The sequence below is a fragment of the Epinephelus lanceolatus genome, chromosome 17 (assembly GCF_041903045.1).
Source record: "Epinephelus lanceolatus isolate andai-2023 chromosome 17, ASM4190304v1, whole genome shotgun sequence".
NCBI lineage: Eukaryota > Metazoa > Chordata > Actinopteri > Perciformes > Serranidae > Epinephelus > Epinephelus lanceolatus.
The window spans coordinates 15,432,700-15,459,481 of NC_135750.1; the positions used below are offsets into that span (position 1 = coordinate 15,432,700).

General features: G+C 41.8%; 1 protein-coding gene across 5 annotated transcripts in view; it reads right to left on the reverse strand.

Annotated features, from left to right (window-relative positions):
• Window positions 1-852: 852 nt before the first annotated feature.
• The window catches only part of ccser2a (coiled-coil serine-rich protein 2a), a 72,459-nt gene continuing 46,529 nt past the window's right edge, over window positions 853-26,782 (reverse strand). For 2 of the 5 annotated variants that reach the window (XM_033613666.2, XM_033613667.2), the window contains exons 9-10: window positions 23,443-23,589; window positions 853-8,388 (exon numbers count right to left, since the gene is read on the reverse strand). In XM_033613666.2, coding sequence (XP_033469557.2) covers window positions 7,654-8,388; window positions 23,443-23,589 — 882 coding nt within the window. In that variant the 3' untranslated portion in view covers window positions 853-7,653. Of the gene's footprint in view, window positions 8,389-12,745; window positions 12,786-12,863; window positions 14,237-14,377; window positions 14,463-23,442; window positions 23,590-26,782 lie in introns of those variants that run through there. The other 3 variants (XM_033613668.2, XM_033613669.2, XM_078176162.1) reach the window with 3 other exon arrangements.

Here is a 26,782-nt window from a genome sequence, read left to right on the forward strand (position 1 = left end):
GATCTTCTTTAAATCCTAGTGAGGGCAAGAGATTTTCAAAGATACTAAACATGTACACAAATGTAATGTATATTTGGGGGGACTTCAACAATATTACCTTTTCATTAAATGGTGCAGTCGTAAAAAGTCGTCTTACATTTAAATATTATGAATCTTCACTGAGGTGCTGGAACACATGGAGTATAATTGAGAAGGGGAAACTGAATGTTAAGGATTTTACCACCCGACTGTTAGAAGTGCTCATAGTAAAACTTTGCATAATTGAAGAGCACCGATTGCACAATATTATATATTTTTTATGCCACACAAGAACATACTCTTTCTTCAACATTATAATGAGTCTACCAAACCTGTGTTCTCTGAGCAGCAACCTGCAGCACTCGTACACAGTGAAAATCCTCTCACATATATTTGACAGTTTATGATAAAAGAGCCTGGCTTCCTTTCAAGTAAAAACCTTTTGCACTCCATCTCCCACTTTTCCAAGTTAATGACAGTGTCACGCTACTCCTTGCGCTTGGCAGGCTGTTATCAACCCATCGTCTCTGAAGCGTGTAACCTCATTAGTAAGTGGACTATATGCAAGGTGTACGGAGGCTGCATAGCTTGTAATGAATAGAGATGAGTTATGCTACTTAATTTCATTTATTTGACAAGAAAGGAAATGCCTTTTGCTTTAAGCCCTAAAAGCAGCCTCTCAGGGGCCTTAACATTGCTTAAATTTCTGTAAAAGTGCCCCTGTGACACTTTCGCTAAGGCTTTGTGGCTGCCTTTGAAGTCTGTTGGATTTAGTGAGAAAAAAAAGGGTGGTAATTATTCTAAAAAGACAACAAAACATCAGACAAAACCACATTAGCTTCACAATTATACTTTATTTCCACAGAAACACAACAGTGAAAACAAGGAAAAGAAACTGAGAATGAGGTTTCTCTTTCATCTTGAACTGAGGTCAGCGGCTTTATGTTTGTATGTGTAAGCGTTGGCGAGGGTCTGTGATCCAAATCAATGAACAGAGTTGGCTGTCAAAGCAGCACTACCTGCCACAGGACAAAGGATTTCACCTGTGGCCTCTCATTGATGGCGCAGCACCATCTCCTGCTCTGATGTTTAACATTTCGCCGCTGACCTGCAGCTAAGCTTTTAAGGTAAACACGTCTGGAGTTATTGTTCTAACATGCAAGCAGTTCTGATGGAAATAACATTAGAAAGAAACACAGTAAACGGTGACAAAGCTCCATTTGCCACCAACAGAAGATAAGCAGAAACACCTTTGTCAGAATTTGGTTCGCTCTTTTATTGCTCTCTCACATGGCTTCCTAGAAAAATATGATTACCTTTGCAAACAGAGACACACTGGCAAAGAAGAAAGAATAAAAGAAATCAAAAGTTTTTTTGTAAAAAGCAAGCAGCTTCTAAATCCAGTTTAATGTTAATTCAGCATTAACAACTAATGTCATTTAAAGTGCTTCAGATTAGAATTTTCAAAAAAGCTTTATTCGCTTTTTTTTTCATTTGCATAAAAGGTCGCTTTAAACATAGTGTAGCATTCCCTCATGTTTTTGCTTCAAACAATATTGCACAGTATACTGTAGACAGTGCTCGGCAGCTGAAAGCAGCTGTTATTGGAGATTATGTAGTGATAAATACAGTGACCTTACACATTATGGGAGGAAAATATGCTAACAGTTAAACTACAGTATGTGCTTTATCTGCTTACAGGTGGAAATCCAGCAATGATGAAAATGACAACTGTAACTGTAAAAGTACATCTATGGACACTATGTACCGCGTCTGTTACTGCTTGGACAACATATATACTAAACCTCAAGTCAAGTATAAGAGTAGAGTTACTCCAAAAATACACAAAGGCATATTTGCAAGTTTTACTTTTACTTTAAAATATCAGTAGCAGGAAGTGGTGGCTACAAAACATCTGCTCCTCATTATGGTTTTAAACCTGCACTAACTGATTTTTTGGCCACTTGGTAGCAGCTGTAAACCCCCAACAGATTATCACCTTATTTAGTTCATAAAATGAATGTAGCTTACAGCGTTTACAACATTAAGAATCATGTTTGCGCCCAACCTGTCCAGTATTTCTTCTCCTTTCAGCTCTGTTTCACAAGAGTCTGCACTTGTCTCTCTGCAGTGTGATGATGAGCAGGTAGTGTACAGCTGATTTATCCATAGGCGGATTATGACATCATGGGCCCCCTTACCGCCCTAGCGCAGGTACAACATGCTGCTGTTTCTCCCCACAGAACTGAATAGCCTAAATTGCATAGTGTCATAACTTCTGTGGTTAAACTGAGGGAATAGAAACGCTCTCTTAAAATGTTTCACGCTGGTTTCCTTCCTGAATCATCTTCAAAGTGAATATTTAGGCTATTCCTTCAGTTTTTCTTTTTTTTTTTAGGACTTTGAGGCTCAGTTATTAACATGATGACTAACCCGTTCGACAAGACATGCAAAGTTAATGACAGCGACTTCACGCAGAGGCTCTGGTTTTGGGGCCCCTGGCCTGGTAGGCCTGTTTGTTAACATGCCCATGGGTTTATCAGAGCAGCTGCCTGCTGCAGTTTGAGCTCTTGAGCTCCTGGAGGCGCTATAGAGTCCCTCTGGCAACTAAAAATGTACTTAAGAAGTCTTTCATCCCAAGTGCCATGAGTATTCTTAACTCAATAATGTGACTGATGAGTTTTAAACCACAGAAAATGAGCTGATTTTATGTGTTTAGCGTTTTGTAATGACTTTTGTTTGTTTTACTGACTATTTGTCTGCTTTTAAATGTCAAATTTCCATCTATTGTGGAAAATAAAAATATTTTCTATCCTATTGTATCTGTTTGGAAATGGCATGATTGTGAGTGAACCAGTGAGTTGAGGGCAGTGAAACCAAAACAAGCTAAAAGGCGCTAAAGTGCTCAGTAGCGCTGAACTGCAGAGGTACAGTAGGTGATAATAATCTGTGGGTCTGTCACTACAAGCATTTTCTTTGCATATAAACAGTCATGTGATCCATTGTTAACATAAACATGTAGATCATAGTAGCTTTAAAGTAAAACCAAAAGCCTGACACTGCAAATATACCTCTTCTTGTTTGTTCTATTGCAGTAACTCTAATATATGTTATAAATATTGGTAGATTTCCGAGTTACAAGTCAAGTAATGTGTCTCAGTTGCTGTGCATCTTCATTGTACTGCGTGAAAACATCTTTACAGATAGATAATGTGTGCTGTAATGCAGTCCTGCTCCATTCAGAGTAATAACATAGAACAACCTGGCCTCCTTTTCCTGTTGCACAGTGCGGCTTAATTTGTGAGTCTTATCGCAAAAACAAAGTGAATCAAGATCCTGCATTAGAATTGATCCAAGCTGCTACAGAGAGCCCAGTTGTGGTGTTGTTATAGCATAGCTAGCAAGACTGATTGGCTTGACTGCTAAACTGTGCAGGGACATTGATTTGGAGATAGGGAATAGAGCACAGGGAGAGAAGGATGTCACTGCCCCGCTTTCCCTGGCATGGGCTTGCCTTTGGCCTGTGGGCAGATACATCTCCCTCTCACTCTCTCTGTCTCTCACACTCACACACACACACACACACACACTTCCAAGAGAGAAACACTGGCAGCCAGAGGTGTCTGGAGACGCACATATACACACACAAACACATAGAGCGGGCAACATTGATTTCCTGTTTGGCATTACTAAGCAGTGAGCAACACAGCTGAGGGGATTGGGCTACTCTCTGGACCACAGTGCACACAAACAACCTTGCTATGTATTCTGTGTCCTTCTCCTCTCTTACACACACCTTCACAACGTTTTATAGACAAACATTCATGAGCAGAAAAGTCTGCCCGAAACAGCTCATCCCGATCATAGTGCCGTCACTACTTCATCTCTACATCTATTATTCTTTGCTCCCTCTCCTCCAGCTCTGGCTCCCGTCATCTTGTCTCTGCCTGTGCATCTCTCTCATCCTCTGTATCTTTCCGTCTCTGTTTTCATTAAAAGAAATGGGTTTTTCTTGGCCTCACACAGCGGTGTTGACTGCTTGGCTGGTTTGGCACAATGTTGAACTGTCCAACAGGTAAACACCTTTTATCAGCCACATGGATCCACTTTTCCACCCATTTCCAAGGTAATCTGAGGGCGGACATTTTTTTTCCAGCGAGTGGGGGCTACAGCAGACAGATGGATCAATGTGAACTTGGAGAGCTCATTTTGTGAAAGCTACCAAAACAACACAAATGTACTTTTAAGCACTTTGCTACAGAATTCAAAGTGTGTGTGTGTGTGTGTGTGTGTGTGTGTAGGTGCAGTTGTTTGGCTACTCAGAAGCCTGATCTCGTGTGTGTGTGTTCCCTCTGAGTTTCATGTCTCTTCGAGTTCTGTCAGAGTTCCTGTGCATGTGCATCTATGTAACTTGTGTGTCCGGATGTGTATGCGTGCGGTGTGTCTGTGTGTGTGTGTGTGTGTGTGTGTGTGTGCGTCTCTCTCTCTCTCTCTCACTCTGTCTATGTAGGGTGCATTATTGGACGCAGTAGACCGGACAGTGCCAGAGGCGTACACCAAGTGGTCACGCGGCGTGACAGAGAAGAGAGCAGAGTTGCTGTCAGAAGGCCTTTTTAACACACTGCTGCTCTCCGTTTGGGGACATTTCGGGTGCGTTTGACTGCAAAAGGGCTCCGCAAAGGAGAGATAAACACAATTCTCCAAAACTCCCTCAGAAACACCACTAAAGCCCCGAAGGCTTCCTACCTGAAAATACCGCGCTAATACCTTTGATGTTCCCAAAGAGCTGTGCAGGAGAGGAAGAGGAGGAGACGAGGGGGGAAACGACAACTGCTCAGACACTCAAACATGCGCGCACACACACACACACACACACACACACACACACATATATACACACACACACCAGGCAGCAGCTTCACACGCCTAATGAGTCCCTGTTAGCTCATGTTTCCGCGTGGGTCATTGAGGGAGGCAGTTCAAGGAAGTCAGTGTGCATTGCAAAAATGTCCCTCTTAACGAGTTTAATTGACTCCCAAATTCTCTTTTCTTAAATGCCATTTCTCTCAACCTGACTTAAATTTTCTTACATCAAATAATAATGATTTTCAATGAGACTTTTTTATCCTTTTAAGGACTTCTCAACAATTTTGGCAACACATTTATTTGCACTAAAAACAACTGTCTAACTAATAAATAAGGATTACATGACTGTAGGATATTATAGGAACAGTGTGAAAGATTTAGGGAGATTTAGAGGCATCTAGAGGTGAGGGCTGCAGATTGCAACGAGCTGAAATCTTTCTCAGTTAGGATTCCTTCAGTGTTCATTGTTCAGGAGTTTTTTTTACCAGGAGCCAAATTATCTGCAGAGGTCTCCTCCTCTCCAAAACAAACAGATCTGGTGATTTAAACCAATAAAAACAATGAATAAAGCAGCTTAATGTTACAAATCAGTGTTTCTCCGGTGCTGTTTGGATCGCAGCAAACTAGCCGTTAGCCCAGCACCTGCTAATGCACCACATTCTCACTCCAACCTCGTCACATATTGACATTTGGTCATGGACTTTCCGCGTCCACATACAATGTGCAAGGTACCCTGGTTGGTTGCTGACGCTCTGGGACGCCGTGTCAAGTTTTGCCTGTTACATGCATTGTCTTCTTTCAAAATAAACGCACTACGTGGGTACAACACTGCGAATTGACGTTATTTTTCCTTTAACACAAACACACATGGTTAGGTTTAGGGAAAAAAGAACAAGGTTTGGCTTTAGAATCTCACAGGACACTAACACTGCTCTCTCAGGTGAAAGTCTGTTTGTTGGACCCATCCAGCATCCCTCCCGCCTGCCCAAGTCGGGACTTTTGCCGTCCTTGTCCCGCTGCATTTACCCATGACCCCGCCAGGTGCTGTTAAACTATAACAGCAACCAGTCGCATATCATGCCGACATTAAAGGACGCCTTTTTTCATTGGTTTCTGACGCAAGTTACTGCCCAAGTGCCAAATTTCGACAACTTCAAAGTGAGACTGGGCTCGCTAATGTGTGCTCACTATTTTTTCTAATAACTTAAAATCCAGATGTTCAGGAGGTTTTTAAAAGGAGACAAATTTTACGCAGGGGTCTCTTCTTTTCCAAAACAAACCGAGGCAGTGAATTACACCATTTAAAACACTTGATAAAGTGACATGGTTTCAAACAGTGTTTTTTCAACACTGTTCATCATGGGGGGCTGCTAGCGACGGGGGCTGATGCAAAAATGCAAATAGTCCTATCCCGAGCTACTGTTTGGTTTGTCCATTCTAGGCTACTGAAGAAACATGGCGGACGAGGACCTATGAAGATATAAATGGCTCATTCTAGGTAACAAAAACACAAAAATGTTATTTTCAGGTGATTATACACTGAAGAAAACATAATTATTATATTATATTCCATTTCTGCCAATATATCCTCCTAAATCCTTCACACTGGACTTTTAAATTTACTTTGTTACATGCCGTCTCCTCTCTCATAATGCATCATACTTCCTGGTACTCTTCACTGTCGTCTATCTACAAATGGACAAAATAGGCCTGAAATAACAGACACATGGAAACGTATGAGTGAGCCTACATTGTACCTGAGCACACTTAAGTGTGTGAGTGCTTTATTACACTGCTCTTTTCCACTACATTATGAAAGCTAATTCCTCACTTTGACACTGTTTCTCCTAATCACATCTCCACCACCAGCATGGTGTTACTTTTTATAAGCCTATATTCCCATCTGAGTTGCATTTACACAGAAGGTCAGAGACCCTTCTTGCTAATACGTGCAGTTTCATGACGCAAGCAGAGCAAACTGACACAGAAACATGTACGCACCTCACCTCTATGTCTCCAGCCTCTCACTTTCATACACACATTTACACAGATGTGTGTTTTCATTCTGGGAGTGACATCTCAGGAGCACTTTCATGCATTTGTTTTTCATTCTAGCCCCCTATTCCACTTTTGCTGTTATTTTATTCTTTTTTTTTCTTTCTTTCCCATTTCTTGTTTTGTCTCCATCTTCCCTGTGGCCTTCTATTACACTGCAAAGGTCACATTTATGCCACCTCCATGTTTAAAACCAAATGCACCTGGGTGTCAGAGGGCACAGCTGTGTGAGGACAAGTGAACTTGGACTTTAAATTTTGTGAACAGCCAGCGGGTATTACAAAACAAAACTAAAGCTAACTTCTCTGAATGTCAACACTCGTTTTTTTTCCCCATCAGCAGCATTCGTGTGCACGTGCACGGCCTGTAAACTGGACATTTCTTCTTCCATAAATTCCCATCAACCTGTAAACTGTTATATACCAATATGGATTGTTGTGTAGATAAGATCCTGCTACATACTACGTATCGATCAGTCAGTCAGGCTGGAGTTGTTAGATACTAATTTAGAAACAATACAGCAGTCACAATACCAATGTCAACGACACAGGCAGTCCCTGAATGGTCCATAATGGTTGCTGAGCTCAGCGTATGTTTCTTTGACACTCACAAGGTAAAACAATCACACTGTTATTATGGCTGGGGAGAGACGGGGATGAATAGCAGTGTCAGAGTGATTCCAGTTTTAAGTTCTGATGGGTGGGTTTAAGCTCCTCAGGGAATCTTTGGCTTGGGGAGGCATGAACGACTCAAAGGGATCAGGATCTTTGCTGACCCAGGGTCTTTGAGCGTCCCCTGGTCGGGCTCCTCCAGGCTGGAGTCGGAGCACCGTGGATCCCTGCAAGGCTCTGATGCTCTGCGAGGCTGAAGCAGTGAAGTGCGACACAGACTTGGAGACTGAACCTGGGGTCCAGCATTAAAGCAGGGAAGGCCTCTAGACGGAGGGGGCAGCTGCTTGGCCCGGTTAGGCAGAGGCCCTAAGGAGCAGCCCAGCTTCAGAGAGGCAAAGCCACCAGTGCCCCCTGGCTTGAGTGCAGGGAGAGACACGCGCTTGTGAAGGCGAGGAGGCTGCAGCATGCGAGGGCTAGTCAAACCAGCACATTTGGGAGTGACAGAGCTCTGCGGTGTCACAGCAGGAGTTCTCCGGTCATGCTGTGATGCAGACTGAGCTGCTGATGTTGGACTGTCTCTGGCAGTTACCCCCTGTGGAGCCCTGGAGCCCGGGCAGCGCAGGTGGGTGCTGAGGAGATGACTCAGCTTGTCGGGGTTTGCTGGCCCAGAGACATCTGCCATAAGGTCTTCAAGAGCACGATCAGTGTCTATATAAGTTCCTTCCTCTGATCTACTCCTTGTGAGGTCACTGTGGCCCTCGGTGGGGGGAGTTTTTGCTAGTCTTCCCTGGTGGAGGTGCTCTTTGAGGCAGGGGTTGAAAGGCTGTAGTATTTGAGGCTGCAGAAAAAAAGAAAAGAGGAATGATATATCAATAAAACTTTTTTTAAACGGGCAAAAAATAGTCATGAAACAGTCAGTGTATAATGAGGTACATCTCTGAGGTTTTTTTATACCATGTTCCAGAAATGGCTGGATTTAAAAATCTCCCCTTTTTGTGTCTTTGATCCCTGTGGAATCCAGGCTTTTGAAAATGTTGCTGCCGCAAAGGAAATCTGAATCAAAAAGCAAACTGGAAATTGTGCCTTTCTTTGACTTGTTTATTTACTCTTTAATGTCACAGCCCGTTTCCAGTGCCAGTCTCTGAACTATTCCTAGAATAGGAGAGGCAAAGTCACAGAGGAAGCCCTGATTCAGCACTTAAAAACAAGCAGAGGAGAATAACCTTGCCGTGTGAGTGCCTGGGATCTACTGAAGTCTTTGACTCATTTTGTGATCGCTGCTGCAGAGGGGCTTCAAAACACTCAAACTGAGAGTTATGATGCCTGCTGCCTATGCAGGAACGTGCTGAGCCGCTAACCACATGAAATTCAGACCGACCGTGGTGTTGTCCTCCACCAGCGGACATACAGAGTATAAACACAAAACCATGAACACCTGTACAACGTGATGCAATTCCATAACAGCCCTGCAACATTTACTGTCTCGGTGAAGCTTGTTATGTTCAATATTTGTTGTGTTAGAGAGCTGCTAATTATCCAGCGAGACGAAACAATAAGCTACGGCTTCAGAGGAGTTGAGTTAACATCTCTCTGACACAGACACAACAAAAACTCATTATGATTTAACAGAGTTAGCATTTGTTTCAACACTTCTACACTGGATTGGTTTCTGTTGTACATGTCTTAATGATATATCTGTCCACTCGCTGCACATATTTGTTTTAGATTGAAGAATTCACAGATAATTTCTGCATCACAGCTTCAAACACTTTTGCCTTTACTGCATAGGTACTGCTTTATGTTTGGGTGACATATAGTGCCAACACATTCTCACTCCCAACTCGTCAAATACAGCAGCTTGGTCAGTGGCCCTACGCTTCAGAATATGTTGCTCTAGATACCCCTCCAGCATCAGTTTGTGATGTGTGCATTTCAGTGTCAATTTCTGCTTGTTACATGCAACAGCATCTGTTAAAATTAACTTACATCTTCACAGGAAACGTAGGTTTTGCCACCAAAGCTTGTTAACTACTTGGTTAGGTTTAGAAAAATGGTTAGGGTTCAAATAACTACATTTCTTACAGTAACTTAATGAGTATGTCACCTGTGATGTATCCCAGTAACTTAGCTACATGGTTGAAAAACTTAAGTTGACTTTCACTCAAGAAATGAGAACCACTGACCAGGCTACTATATTTGACTCCCTGGGAGCGAGACCAGGTTGATAGTGCCTTAAGATTTAACCTTGTTTACACCAACTATTCTGAGCCACGCTTCCAGCAGAATACAAGGCCAGCGGTGCTCATTAGTCCATACAACCACCAGCAGAGTTGCTCAGATCAGAAAAACGTCAATACCGAATGTTTTGTGAATATCTTATTAAGTATATGAGTACATTTTCTGAATAGCTTCTGATCTCAACATCTATAAAAAAAAAAACTTCTAGTGCCTTGTTAGCTGACTTAGTTTGAGGCTGACTCTGTGAGGCATCACTGTCAGTTTTTACCTTGAGAAACCAGAGAACTGGCCTTTTTTTCAATCTGTGTCCTAATCTAAATCCACCTGGAACCACCTTAAGCTGCTGAAAAACATGAACTCAGTTTTAGCAGAAACATGCCCCCTGCGAGTTGAAAGTAAAAAGATCTCAGAGGATGTGAATATATAGCTGTGCGGGTCAAGCTGCTCTGCCTGTTTCTACCATCAGTCATTTATATTGTGGGTGGGAGTGGATGTCCGAGGCCACAGCTCCATCTCCTGGTCCCCTGCCACAGTGCGTCCTCTAGCCTGGTACAAAGCCCTTGTCCACCTCTGTGTGTCAGGGTGTTGCTGCGTGTTTTTCAAGCAGGGAAATGCTGTTTTTAGATTTCAAAGTCTGTAATTAAAAACCTGCAGAAACAGGAATGTTTCTGTTGCTTTTTACAATAACTCTGATTAGCCTGTCACTCAAATCAAGAGCATGTTATTAAGCTTTTATCTTTAGGGTTGACACAGCATACAGTACCTATTCTAATTCAGACTGAGAGTGAGCACTTTCTACTGACTCTCACAGTTCAAAACGAAATAAAAGACTTTGTACCACTCCATAAATTACAGGTGTTACCAAAATAAATCCACTAAATATATCAGACATCATCATTATAGATACAGACCTTAAACCATTTTTCAGTTTCAAAAGTTTGGTTCATGGTAAAATTACTAAACTGAAATGTTCACGTTAACTGTGAGGTTTGCATTGAGTGCATGTCTTCCCAGCTGGAAGAAGCCTCAGACAGTGATACCAACATGCAGCATCTATAGGTCACACTCAATAATTATTGGCAGCTCCAGCTGTCTGCTACAGATCCTAATAATTAGCAGCAATCATTTTGAGCTCTTCACTGCTCTGCCAAGAAGTAAATATCTCAGCTCACTAATGATAGCTATCACTTGAAAAGACACTTGCTTTCCAACCAAGGAAGACGCCAATTTGAAGCACCTGGAAGATGTCAGGGCCCACCATAACCAATCTGTTCTCAAGCCACTCTCACCGTGAAAAATGGCTGCAGGATTAGAAAAGCAACATGCGAGAATTTGAATAAGGATGTATAAATGATCCGCATTATGTCTACTGGAAGACAATGTGATTGCAGCGCATAAGCAGATCAGAGTGGCAATATGGTGGCACTCCATTTTCAGAGCTAGATTAGACTTTGTGGTATCATTTAGTATAGGTGGTTGTGAAAATGGTGATTTGGATTGTGTTTAAGCGGTGTGAGAGCAGAGGATGTGTTATTGCTTTGATTTGTCTTTTGCTTGCTGTGCTTAACTGCTTTGATAGGGGAGTTAGAATGAAGGAGATTGCTCGGGATAGCGGTAACACACATTCACGTCCCATAACACAGGGGGATTCTTAAATGTTATTCCTTTCAATTCACTCCATCCAAATCCTTCAAGGTGAACACCTAGAATAATAAAGCACCTGTTCAATGAATAAAATATAGAAAAACAAATCCACAGAGAGATTTACCCATGCATGCGTAACACATCTTATAAAATGAATTTGATAGAATGGAAGAAATTAATGGTATACCATGCAGGAATTGTTGGTTACTGTTTGTAAACAGTACTACCAGCTAAAGTGAAGATGAAAGCCAACCCCAGATTCACCGTTTTAGAACGAGACTTGTCCACTTGGCGTTTCACATCAGTGTATCTGCTTTTTCCACGATTTTCCTAGCTTCCTCTTTAGAGCTGGGAATCATTTTAAAGGTTCAATACCAGCACCATTACCAGTAGGCTACCAATTGATACCAAGACCAATCGGGGACTTCATTCTATACCCTATATGTGAAGGTAGTGGCATGTACTATAGCCATACTTTTGAGCATTTTGGTGGCATCCCAGCATGCTGCACTGCCAGCTGTTTCAAAAACACCAAGCTCAACTTTACCACACTGGACTGTATGGGTTGTTAAGTTAGTTGCTATTGCGGGAGAGTTAGCTCTGCACTGGAGAGTCTGCTCAGCCGCACACGCACAGTGACAGGGCTAACTGTTAGCCAATGTTAGCTAACGATTATTACAGATTTAATGACAGTTGAGCCATTTCGGTGTCGGTGTGAGTTTGTTGTGACTAGTAAACAGCTTAGTGTTGGTTGTTAGCTGCTGCTGCTGTGTTAGTAAGGTTGCTGATCCAGTGGGGAGTCAGGTTACCCAAAAGGTATTGAGTACTGATACCCAGCCCTATTTCTCTTGGGTGCATGCTGCTTATGATCTGGCACTTGGTCACTGTGCCCAGGAACTTCCTGAACACGAGACTCTGCAAATATATATACAGTACCATCACACACACTACTAGTTGTTCATAATGACGATTGATAGGGGTTACTTCTGTATGAGTCTATACATTTTCTTAGGAAAATCCTGCATAATATACCTTAAAGACACACACACAAAAAAGGTGAATGAACTATGAAAAAAGAAAAATGTTCACAACTAAAAAGTATCACCATTAAGTAGAAGAGACTAAAGTTCCAAGTACAGATACACACAATCAAAACTCCAAAACAACCTTGAAAATCAAATACAAAGCATGCGGATGCAGATGTAAAAAGAGCATGCTTCTGTCATGCCTCATGACGCCACACCACAGCCCAGCGTGCAGGAGGTGGTGGGAGGGCAGCATGTTCACTGCATGTTAAAGAAATGTTACTGTACCACGCTGTGTCAGTGAAGTACTGCACTAGGTGCTCCACTCCTTGTCAAACGCATTATGTGTGGGGAGGCAAAAGTAGAGGAGAGAGAACATGGGAGATTCAATTTTCATTTATTGAGTGGGGGATAGCAGAGATGAGGTGAGGAGAGAGAAGGGTTAAAACGCAGGGAGAGAGGCTGGAGTAAAATACGAGACATTGAGGGTACAGACATGTATGAGAGAGGTTCAGATATTTTAAATCCAGCATTAACACCCAGCCCATGCCAAAAAGTCACAAACTAGCCCAACAAACAAACCAAGTTCATGCAAAATATAATCACTGTATCCTCCGTTCAGCACAACCTGTGTGAAGAGACCAGTTTCTGCTCTTATTTCAGGACTGGCAATTCTATCTTTTTTTCTAAAGACCTTCATTACCGGCAAGAACTCTTTGCTAGTTTGTTCACGGTCACAGCTCCCAGTGGGAGGTCAGAGCATTAGCGGTCAAATCTGTTGTTTATCATCATGTATCTCAATATAACTGCACACCAACTACATTCTATTTGTGTGATTACCCTGTTTTCTCCAACTGCTTTTCTCCTGCTGTACAGATGTTCTTCTATGTTTTGTTTAATGAGATCATGCAATCTACTGGTGGGAGAAAATGTACTGAATGCTGGGCTGTACTCACGTATTTGTCAAAACAGTCTATAAACACAAGATGGAAATAACCTGAAACATACAAAAAAAAAAAAAAAAACAGAACACCTGTGCACCACATTTTTATCACCTTGCCTCTTGATACAAAGCTGAGCCCCACTGGGATAGATCAAAGGAACGCAGCGTGGGCTCCTCTCTTTGTTTCTGTCTTTATTTTCTTGCTCTTTGCTCTATCACATATGTGTATTTTCTGAAGTCTATTTACCCACTGTCTTTTTCTGCCTTCCCTACTTGCTACCTAATCAGCAAAGCATAACACAGAAGCTTTGAGGGATTCACTGTTGTTGTGACTACACTGTCATTGTTTCTGCTGTCCTGTGCCTCTCAATAAAGTCAAACTGTTTTAGTCTACAGAAAAATACTGCTAATTTCATTTTTATATCCAAAGCAAAGATCACGTTACGCTCATATGTACTATTTGTTCAAGAACATAAGATCCTCTGTTAGGGGAACAACAATGCAAATTAGTGCAGATATATTACGTTTGCAAACAGTAACAGGGGAGCAAAGTGAGGATTAGAAATGCAGGCATCTGCGGGTTTTAGAAAGTTGACGAACTCGGCTAGTGTCTGACTGAACACAGCTAATAAAGGAGAACTGAAGCTATAAATGAGCAGCACAGGGAAAAGGACACCAGTAAATGAATTGCTCAGGAACAAGAAGTCAGACTGTGTTTGGTAAAACAAACAACTATTTTACATGTTACTAATCTTGTTTTAAATTAATCTAAACGTAGATGTAGAGCAGAAATCCTCCAGTAATTGCACAGCGAGAAAACAAAAAGACACAGCCACCTGGAACAAAGATATTTCAGTGGTTTAGAGGGTTTTAATTGGAGACAGATAACATGCTTTTTTGGGTCTATTTTCAGAGCTATGGATATGTTGTGTTGTGAAAAGGTGGAGAAGAGGCTGCAAAGGATGTTAGTGACTCACTCTGTCTGCGCTGGGGCATGCTGGTACGGGTCAAGCCATGGTGCTGTGCCTGCCACGGGGACAGCAAGGGGGTGGGCAGCACACCCTACACAGAGAAAAAGACAAAGGACAAAAGGCGTGACGTACTAGAACACACACGCTCACTCACACAGACGCATGCTTACATAGAAAACACACTCACAGGCATAAACACACTGTTATGAGTACGGATGGTGCAAGTTATACAGTACACAAAACACACACACAAGCAGGCATGCACGCATATATTAAACCTTAACATCAAGTCTCCCTTTATTTCCCCTCAGGTGGGTTTTTGTTGGAAAAATACTCTTACCCCACGCTGTCTGACAGTATCATAAATGTTCTGTATCAACTTATTCCTACTATTCACTGAAGCTACATAGATATATATATGATGTTTACACTGAGTGAAATATTAAACCCAGGATCCATGCTCATTATAGCAGCACTATTCAGTCAAATTGAAATGTTCAATATAGAGGTCTTGCAAATAATTTTAAACCTATCTCTCCACCACTCAATCATATTTGGCATCTATGGATGCTTTAGGATTGAATTTTTTTTGGCTTCAAAGTAACGTTATGTAAGAATCATCCCCCATAATCTTTTCCCCCAATGTATGTTATTTTGAAGGAGTTACACATCTGTCTACTGTAGTGGACACCATGCATCAACAGCACACAGAGTGATTCGACTTATTATAGCTATGAATACACACAAGATCAATAAATAACAACAAACATTTATTTTTTAGACCTATATAATAAATCTCTTTTTATACCATTAATGCATGGTGTCCACTGCAGAGGATAGACAGTACGGTCTACCCTTTGGTCCATAACATCCACTGGATTGGACAAATGTATTTTCAGTCCAAGACATACTTGTATCCAGATTAAATTATTTTTTCTTTGCTACCATCTTTTGTAGCTGATTTTATTTTTTGCATGTCTTTTTTTGAGAATAAAAAGATCAGATAGTTATTCCCCAGGTACTTGGTGGATCTCCTCCTCCCTCTATCTTTTGAAATTATGATGCAATATCCCAAAATGACAAAGACATACAAAGATAATAATCAAAGGGGGTCCACAGCCTAGTGGTTGGTACAGGGTACTACAACTTAATTAGTTCAAAAATGGTTTCCAAGTGTCTGTCTACTGGAGTGGACCCCATGCATTTAAGTGTTTAACGGGGAACTAATGTTTTTTTCAACCAGGGCCCTATTTTCCGATCTACTTTTGTCTAAATGAGTGATAGGATGTTCAATATTTGACATTTCTCCAGTACGAAGCTCGGGTTGACCTGCCTGCAGCCTGTGAGCACGCGCTATATTAAGTAATAGGGCACTCAGACAGCGTCAAACAACGTCAAAATACGTCCACTAAAAGTGCATTTTTTTCACACAGATAGACTCGGATTGTTAGTATAATTATCCGACAACATAACGGAAAGGAGAAATGAACATCTGTGTTTACCTTTAGCTGGATTCGGACATGTTCCTCTGCCTGTTGCTGCTCCCTCTCTCTCCTCGTCTGCTCTTCAATTTCAATGGGTTCTGCGTCCATGTACGTCCTTGTACTCCGTGTTCAAATGAATACGGGCGGTCATCAAATTCAAATAGCTCATCCAGATCCAGTTGGTCAAAATCAGGTAAAAATTCGGACATGTTTGTTGTGGCAAGTCAAAACACTCACTCAGAGAGTGAAAGTCTGGCTCTCACGTCTTTTGAGATTTGAGCTGTTGCAGGAAGTTACCGCTGGACTGACCTTACAAACGGCAGGACTTACTCTGTTTGGAGTAGTCATGGCTGAATTTTTACCCGATTTTGACCAACTGGATCTGGATGAGCCATTTGAATTTGATGACCGCCTGTATTTATTTGAACATGGAGTACACGGACATACACGGATGCAGAGCCAGACGAGGAGAGCGAGGGAGCAGCAACAGGCAGAGGAACATGTCCGAATCCAGCTAAAGGTAAACACAGACGTTCATTTCTCCTTTCCGTTATGTTGTCGGATAATTATACTAACAATCCGAGCCTATCTGGGTGAAAAATATGCACTTTTAATGGACGTATTTTGACGTTGTTTGACGCTGTCTGAATGCCCTATTATTTAATATAGCGCACACTCACGGGCTGCAGGCAGGTCAGCCCGAGCTTCGTACTGGAGAAATGTCAAATATTGAACATCCTATCACTCATTTAGACAAAAGTAGATCGGAAAATAGGGCCCAGGTTGAAAAAAACATTAGTTCCCCTTTAAATGGATGTTTGGCACACATAAACACACATAAACACACACACACACACACACACACAAAAGCATGCTGAATACACTTATCCATTCCCCACCACATCACAATATTAAGCTATTGCTAATAGGAAAATGTTAAGTATCCAAACAAAACAGGAACATGAAGCACAACATTGTTTTCTGCACCTTCTGCCACTATAATCTGTATATTTGCTAATTTAGAGTTTAGAGTAAAACCCAGGAGATTCTTTCCTCGCATTGTTTGACACAATATCATACTCATTATCCAATACAACACTCGTTGTCTGGGGACTTCCAATCGTCTTTATGTTGTTTCTCCCTGGGCAACTCTGGAAACCAGTTGTTTTCTCTTACTGTATGATTGTTTTTACATAAATATAGTCAAATCAATTATCAGCCATCCTTGGTGCCAAAAGCCTACAATCCATCACAGGCAGTGCAAATAACAAGGTGACACTAGAAAGGACAACTTTTCCACCCATCACTCTGAAAGTCGAAAGGATCACACGTTGTGAATTTGATGTATGTTTACTGAATGTGCTTAAGATATTCAGCGTCTCAGTGTTGGGCTACACAGTGAGTCAATTTGCTTACACTTACAGTGTAATTAGTTACAGAAGGTGGCAAATCCACAGGTATTTATCCACAAGGATAAAGACAGCATCTCACAGAGGCACAATGTGACAGCTGTAATCTCTGTCTGTTCTACATAAATGGCACATTTCAACCTGCTGTCTAACCACATTTGCTGTCTATATGTTCTTCTCTCTCCATTTGTCATATTATGCATTCTGTTATCTGAACATTTGTTTGACCAGAATCTGTACCTCTGTGCAAAAACTGAACACAAACCCTTTTTTGATACCAAACCTATCTTCAGGTTAAGCAATTCAAAGAGCTCTTGCCCCCATCGGGAGAGGAAAAGTGAAGAGGCAGCAGGGCCATCACGTTAAGCAGACAGACAGACCAAAACCTTATCAAATGCTACTTTTTTTTCTCAGTGGCTGAGAGGGCTGCCGCTCAAATAGGACTCTAATATAGAGGAGAGAAGCAGTAAATCTGTCAGAGGGAACAAGGAACAGATAGAGAGAGATAGACAACTTCCCAGCAGGTCCAACCCAAGCTATTTCAGAGCCCTCCTAGTGCGTCTGCTAGAGGGGCGAAGAATGAGTTCCCCTGATCTGTTCCCGTCCATGTCCTTCCTAGAAAACCAACAACTGCCTTAGCGGGAGGTCTTGGCAGAAGCCTCCCGTCGAGTCTTCATTTGCAGACAAGAAAACCTTTGGCGATGAGAACAAGAGGCTATGTTGGAGGGCTCTCGAATGATTCTGACAGTGTCTGGCAGCTTTATTAGACCTTCGTAGCAGCTTAGCCCGTCAATTTTTTTTTTACAGTTTTCCATCGCTGTAAAGACTCCTCAATGAAGGGCTGACAGAGCTTTACAAGAGCAGGGAGACAGAAATTGTTAAAATAAAAAGTTTTTCATATTCTGTCAATTTCATCAAAACTTCTTCCATGTCTCGCCCACCAGTACAGAGAACCCCCGTTCGATGCCTGGAAGTAGTACCTCTGGCTGTTTCCGATGAACACAACTGTTCACAAGCAAGGTTTCTCTTCCTTGTTGCTGCACTCACAACTCCTTCTGGTTGAACATGCTTGCACAGTGGGGGTGAACTATGGCCCTTGCACTGAGGAACAGTCTAAACCACCCACACATTACACTCTCCTGGTAAAGCTCACAAGGTAGTGGGGAAGCACATGTCTGTCTGCAGCACCCTCAGGGACAATAGTAGAGTTAGCAGTGACAACAACTGCTGTGCACGTGGAAAAATCTTTCAGAGTAAACAAAATATATTCAACCCTTTACAAGAATACTGCAACCCCCAAACAACCACCTGTGTATCGATTATTCACCCCGTGTTGTGTTGAATTTGTGAAGAAAAGTTGTTTTTCTTGCATGCCTACGAACTAACCCCTTAATGCTCCTGTGTAAACATACTATTTTTGTCAGTGGAGTTTGGCTTTAAAGAGTTTGTTGATTAAGTTTCACTTTCCATTTAGTTCCCCATCAGAAACTGCTGTCTGTTTGGGAAGCACTGAGCACACGACAGGATAATGAAACTTGGATTGTACCGCGTGTTTTGTGTAGGATTATGTAAATGGATGATTTGATATAGTCTTGCTCTTATTAAATGTGGCCCCCTATAACTTCAATTCATCAAAAATATTCCAGGATTCTTCATTCACCATGGAGGCAATGAGACCACCATGTTTGTGCATCCCTCTGTATTTTTTTGGCATCACTTTGGACTCACTCTGCCTACATGACTGTAAACAAAGAGTTAACTTTAAGAAGGCACTGGGATTATGTATGTAACCAAAAGAGATTAAGAACAGGAGACACTTTTCTTTTGGTATGCCATTATCAGGTTTGTACATAAAAAAAGTACTTGCATGTTAAGTTTACTGCTCTGATGACATTTAGCAGACAATATAAAAATGAATTAAGGAACCGAACAATAATAAATGACACATAAAATAGAGCAGCTGTTTTTGAAATATCATTCTCTTCAACAGAAATAACTACCGTATCAGTAACGGCACGAGAGGCCCCTCTGACAGTAATTTGTTAAGCTACTTTGTCTGTACGGAGTCCCAAAAGCAGATGGTAAAACTTGGCAAAGTAGGACAAGAATTTAAAAGTCAAATAAAAGTTATTCTTTGTGATCCCACAGCCTTTTCATCAAATAACAACAGAATTTCGAAGAAACCATGATGCTAATCCCCTAATCCACTACACAGTTTCTGGTGGTTGGCTACGGCTAATACCTCAGGTTTGGCCACAATGTTTCACTTCACAGACTTTGGCAATTAAATCCTCACCTGTCCAAGATGACTCTGCTGTGCATTGTGTATTAATGAGTGTGCGTATGTGATGGCGAGTCTGTGATGCAAGGGGGCAGACAGAGGGGATGTGGGTGGAGAGGTAATATCAGGATCTGAGAGGGGAAAAACTTGTTCTTTCACCCTACAGCTTAACACTGATCACTGATGTTGTTCAATCCTCCTGCCTCTGCCTTCCCTGCTCTCTCGCTCCCTGTCGCGGCAAATTGATCTAATTACATCTGAGCTAAGAAGTAGCGAGGTAATGTCAAGGAGAGAATGACAGGGACAAAAATACAGCGAAAGAAAAGAAATCACTGAAGCTAGACAGGGAGAAAGAAAATAACAGAGTGAGACAGCAGGGGCGATAAAAAGACATGAAGGGAGGTGTGAGAGGAGAAGAAGAGGTGAAGAAGAGGATGTTTAAAAGGCACAGAGGGAGTAGGAGGGTAGCTGTAATTATCTCTTCTGTCTGCCACTGATGAAACACTGCCTATTGTGTTGCCATTGTTTCACTGCTGCTGCTCATCTGCGTGTTTGTTTATCTGGGTTATTAACAAGGTCGGTTCCCCGGTCCTCAGACTGCTGAACTCATTGTTCAGTCACACTGAGTGTGCCCTGCACTTGAGTACAAGAGAAACATGTGGCACATCCCCTCTCACACGCACACACAACCATAAACATATGTAGACAATCAGGGTCTGCACAGTTTTCTATTGTGCCACATCTGAAATTACTAAAATCATACTGCTCATGCTTTATTTGTTGTGAAAAGTAGAGGAGGCACAGAAAACATCTCTGCTGCAGTGACTGCTCTGGGGAGCTATTCAAAAGGCTTATTTTTCTACAACTGACATTTAAGTAGCTTCCAGTGTCACACTACATGTGCCTCCTGCTGTGACAAGTGCGTCCACTCTTTCTCTGCATCTTGTACATTGACAGACATACAATACATTCATGCCATATTCTGAGACTTTTTTTTTTATTCTGAGCATGCTTTTGGACCCAAAATTGGATTGTAAGCAGATTAAAAAGGGAAGCTGCGGGAGCTTGTGCCCAAGCAGTTGGTTAGGATACGTTGCCAAAGCCTTCCTACAGACTGAGAGGAAGTTAGATGAGTTCACCACTAACAGTGAAATTGGTTTAAGGAAAAGTGGGTAAGATTTAGGGGGGTTTAGTGGCATCTAGTGGTGAGGACTACAGATTGCAACCAGCTGAAACTCTTCCCAGTTAGATTTCCTTGAGCTTTCATTGTTCAGAAGGTTTTTAACTGGGAGCTGACTTATTCAAAGAGGTCTCCTCCTATCCAAAAACACATGTGCAATTAACCCAGCACCTGCAAATGTGTGCTCACCTTTTTTTCTGATTACCTAAGATCCAGATGTTCAGGAGGTTTTTACCGAGAGCCAAATTATTTGCAGAGGTCTTTCTCATCCAAAACAAACCAGCAAAGTGATTTAAATCAGTAAAAACAGTGAATAAGGAGTTATGCTTTATGGCTGTTCTGGGCTACTTTAGAAACATTGAGCTCTCTGTAGACGAGGACCTGCTCCCTGGGTAGATATAAATAGCTCATTCTAAGGTAATTTAAACATGATGATACCTTTTTTTCAGGTGATTATACACTTCAGATAACACATTTATTTTATTATATTCCATTTCTGCCAGTATATCCCCCCTAATCCTCCACACTGGACCTTTAAAGCAGCCTGCAGAGTAATAATCCACAATTTTCTTGTTCTTGAGAAAAAATGATGGGAATGAATGGTTCCCTAAAGGAGGATATACCATTTGAAGATGCTGCATGAACAATGATCTGTACACACTGTAAAGTAAATGTCTTTTTAAAGCCACGTCCAAGGGTCAGAGGCCACAAGCTTATTCTTTTGTTATACTCTTAATCTGGGCTCAAAGCACAGCGAGATTTCTCTTAAATCCATGTTCAAGTGGTGGAAAGACTGGCCAAGGACTCAACTCTAGACCTCCCAGCACCAGGGTATACTTTTACCCTGCAGACCAGTGATAAGGCAACTAGATATCAGCATTAAAGCTATATAAAGATTATAGCTGCTGGCCTTTGACATCAAAATTATTCTTGGTTGATCCTTTCAGCTGAGCACTCAAAAAATACTATCTGAGGGCAAGAGCTACTCCAGTGCTCTGATACAGCAGCACTTTAAATGTCAGAGGAGCAGAAAATCAACAGGAAAGGGCATTTGAGAGAGCAAGGGGGGGGGGGGGGGGGGGGGGGGGGGGGGGGGATAATAAAGATGACAGCAGATTATGAATTTGTGTGCGTATGTGTGCATGAGAGTGTTGGAGGAGAAGTACTAAAAAGTGAAACAAAGACTTGACGAATGTTTGTGAGGGGAAAAAGAATGAAATTTTTTTGTGGAAGAAAAAAAAAGTCAAGGGTTCGAAAGAGAATAGCTAGAGAGACAGGCTCAGAATAACACGTTGAAAGATTGTGTGAAAAACATGAGAGGTGAAAGAGAAGCATTGTTTGAGGAGCACTGTGAACCCGGGCTCGCCGAAGGTGCTAAACCTGTCAGTGCGCTACCAAGAGCTTTGATACCATCTAAAAGTAAGAATAATAGAGAAAGCAACATCCCTTTCTCTCTGTTATTTGTTTACTCTGTGCTCTCGCTTCTTGTTACCTTGTCATAAAAAACGCAGCAAAGAACTCACAGCTAACCTTTTGGAGCAATTGCATGCTCTGAGAAGTAAAATGCCACTAACATAATGTTTTTGTCGCAGCGCTGCAAACACAGAGCAAGAAATAGTCTCCACTCTGGTGATGACATAGCAATGTAGATTAAAGGGAGAGAAAAGGGAGAATGGTGGCAAACAACACAAATATGAAGCCAGGAGTAAACAGAATAGAGAGAGAAAAACACAAACTCCTTGTGACTGTGTTGCAGTGTGTTAATATACACCAGGCGCTACAGGTCACAGGTAGATGGTCCCACCATGGAGATGCTTCCCATAGAGCACAGCTAGCCCTGCTTTGACGGTTGCCATAGCAACTGTTAAACCATATGCTATTGTGGTAAGCAGGGACCAACTGTAGTTACTGAGCTAGCTTGTTTCATCCTTTATTTTTTCCTCTCCATTTTGTGTGTACTAAAATCAAATATACTGGACAAATACTTTTCCCACCAACCCTTTTGGCCAGAGCTCATTTCCATAATTTATTATTAATACTGAGAGCAGTGGAAATGTCTTTGGTATCGTTTTTTATTTTATTAAATAATTCTCTATGTAGTGTCCTTATGCTTCTTACATCCGCCTCTTTGTGTGTGTGAGTGTGTGTCACACACAGAGATGAGAGCAGGTCAATTAGTGGAGTGTTTACTCGGCACCCTGCCTGTGGCACTCCTGCTATTGAATCAATACTTGGCTGCCACACAGTGTGCTATTGTGCCATGATACTGAACACACTGAACACATATCTATCTTCCACCTCTTGCTCACAGTCAACTTCATTCCTCTCATCAACCTCTCTCTCTTTTCCTCCCACCCTCCAACTGTTCATCCTCTCATCCCCAGTCTCTCAGTCTCTCGAACATTAACACCAGCCTCACAACTCCCTGTTCACTGTGAGATCTGGGTATTGAGAGTGTGAGACAGAGTGACAAGCCCACTGACAACCTAATAAATTGTATTCCATAGAGGGGACATGGTGTAGTCATCGAACAATTCAGACATGGCTGGTCTCAGAGAGGCAGCAGACAAATGAGAAACTGGCTGAGTGAATTAAGGGGAGTGACTCAGCAACACACTGCACACATGCACTTGGTCACCAGTGTATCCCAATGTGAGTGCTAAACTGAGATGTCCACCACTGCACCATTCTTAACCCATTTCAGATTTTGGACTCACAGCGTGGCTCGGTGGTCTCCAGTACGTCTGGGTGGCCTTGTCATAGTTATGCTGCATCCGTTTGTCCATCTGTCTGTCACTCTGTCGTAGTGAGGAGGGAGCCCTCTGGTGGTGGCACTGACACCTGACCGCACGCCCTTGAGCAGGCTGAAGGGGCAAGAATGAATGAATCAATGAAAGAAAGCTCATTACATAATAACTGTTATTTTTTTCTACATTCACGCTGGTAATAAACCTGTCACTCTGCACAGCAGTCGAACCAGAGTGCAATCAGAAGCACCTTAATTAAACTTATAAATCATACATGGCTTGAAACTTTAAAAAAATATTTAAATAGATACCTGCTTATACTTATAAGAGCATGAAAAGAGTGAGAATTCATTGTTGGGTTTAATATCTCACATTTGGCATCACCGGTTTTCTTAATGCACAACCAAAGCACTAGCAGGAAAACCACTCATATGGTTGTAAAATATCAGATATAATAAAATGAATAAACAAAAAAAAACTACAATTGACAAAAAACATGTTTATTAGCTTCTGCACTTTGCTGCCTTTAATTTCTCCCCAAAAACACTGATGGCATTTCAAAAATCAATGAATAATTCTATGCCGAAGCGATGCAATATTGTTGTGCATCCCACCTTTCTCTGCATCTGCAGATTATTGCGCAGTTTTGATTAGACCTGACGGGCATGACGACAAATCAGGAAAAATCAAGTCCGGGTTATATATAGACAGAATTACCATTACATGGTATCCTGCAGTAAATTCAGCACAATCACTGACATTTACTTTAACCACATGTTCAGAGAAACTTACTTCCTTTTTCACCTGTTAAAACCACTTACTAATTGCTGTGAGTAATACATTACTCAATCCAATACTAAAATAAACGTCAGAGCAACTTATGATGTGCATTGAATCACTCTGTAAGCACTTGTACCACAACAATGAAGACTGCAGATTGCAACCAGCTGAAACTTCCCCTGGTAAGAATTCCTTCAGTGTTCATTGTTCAGGAGGTTTTTACCAGGAGCTGAATTTTCGTCAAATTATCTCAAAAACAAACAGACCTGGGGCCTCATGTACAAAGGGTGCATATGCACAAAAACGTGGCGTACGCCCTTTTCCAGGGCAAAGTTCAGATGTATCAGGAGTGAAATGACTGTGGAAATGTGCGGTGCCTCACGCCAACTTCATGGCTGGCGAACGCACATTTCTACAGCTGTTTCCTTTGGCGACACTTAGAGATGATGCTGGGAAAGTGTTATAATAAATAAATGTGAAAACAATTAGTCCTCAGCCATCACAGGATGAATTTGTTTATGTCAACAGGCAGCATTTTCACTCGATCAATGTACAAATCATATGTGATGCGCAAATGTAATTAACCAATATTGTGGCGAGGTGGCCTGGTTCAATGCACAATAAAATATATTTATTCTCAACACCTCAACACTCTTGCTCATCTTGATTGAGTGAGGTTGGGTCATGTGATACATGACTTGTATTATGTTTTTCTTTATTTTTAATTTTTAAGAAAATAAGTATTTTCTATGTTCTATTTTCTATGTATTTTTTTTATTTTTTATTTTTTTTACTTGAGACTGTAATGCTTGTCTTTGATATTTTATTGTCTGGACCCCAGGAAGCTGCTGGCGTCTTTGGCTAATGGGGATCCTTTTAAATAAACAAATTCATACATTCTGAGTAACAGCATGGTTGGGAACAGACTACTAGCTGGCACTGTGCGAGATGGGTGGCTTCTTGGTGAGTAAATAATTTATTTGTTTAATTGTCCTAATATTAATCCCCCTGATGCGTATTTAGCATGTGCGCCCCCAAATATTATCCTGTCTTCACAGCATCAGTACTAGTCAGTGGTCAGTAGTTAAACTACAGCTTCAGAGCTTTCTAACAAGTCCGATTGTCTGTGTGTGTAAAGTACTCGTGTCAATAAACTTGTGCGTAAAGTGTGAAATTTCTTAATCAGCCTCACCTTTTCCCCGGCGCACTTCTGCAATCATTCATGAACAGTTACGTATGAACCTCTATCTTATAGGGCTGTGAGCAGGCTATTGTATGACCTGTACGAACATATTTGTTGCAAGTTACACAAATTTATAGGTATTTACCTTGGGGGTAATCCAACTCACCCACATGTGCTCCCACCACCCCTGAGAGAGCAGTGTCACCCACAATTGCGGCAACTCTGTTCAAACGGGGTGAGCTCCTCCTCTCCTGTCCCCCCCGCTTGTTTTGGCCACACTTTGGCGGTGGGCAGCCATCCTCCGCTTCACATCCACCTTAATGTCAGACCACTTTTTTTAATTCTGCGTGTGTACGCTTTTCTGACCCCACAGCACTGACAGCCTCACACACACACACTCTCCCACTCACTCCTATTGCGTTTAGTATTGATGCCGGAGGACAGTGTGCCAAAAAGTACATTTTTGCGCACCTCCACTTCAGTGAGTAGCGCCTCCAATTCGCAAGTTTTTCTTTACTCCCGTCTTGCTCATTCGTTTGTTTTAATTTTCTGATCGTGCAGAGAGGGGAATCTCAGGTGCAGGGCTCATTTAAATATGATTTGCATATTTAAATTGGGGAGTGGACAGGGAGGGGTCGGGTACTCCAACATGTGCGCTCATTTCCACGTTGATCGGGATGTACAAAGGAAATGTGCTTATATTCATGTGTATGCGCAGATTCATACATCTGGATGTTTTCGTGCGTACAACGTTTTCTGGATTCAAGCATACGCCATGTTTCAGTAGGAAATCCAAGCAAGTCTTTGTACATGAGGCCCCTGGTGATTTAAACAGGTAAAAACACTGAATAAAGCAGTTTCACATTACAAAGCAGTGTTTCTCTAACGCTTTTGGGCATGTAGGGGATGGTCCACTAGCCCAGCAACTGCAAATGTGTGCTCACCTTTTTTCTGTTATAAGTTAGGATCCCAACGTTCAGGAGGTTGTTACTGGGTGCTAAATTATCTGCTGAGGTCTTTTCCTCTCAAAAATAAATGGACCCGGTGATTTAAACCAGTATAAACGCCATATAAAGCAGTTTCTTGTTAAAACTTTTTTTTGTGTGTTTTTTCGAAATCTTTCATCATGGACGGGCTGCTAAGTATGGTGGCCAACGTGAAAACACCCTATCCAGACTAGGGCCAGGGTTTGGTTTGTCCATTCAGGGCTACTGTAGAAACACAGTGGTGCAACATGGTGACTTCTGTGGACAAGGACCTGCTCCCTATGTAGATATGAACAGCTCATTCTACACACTGGACTTTTAAGAATTTAGCAGGAAATCTTATATCGTCTTTCATATACGT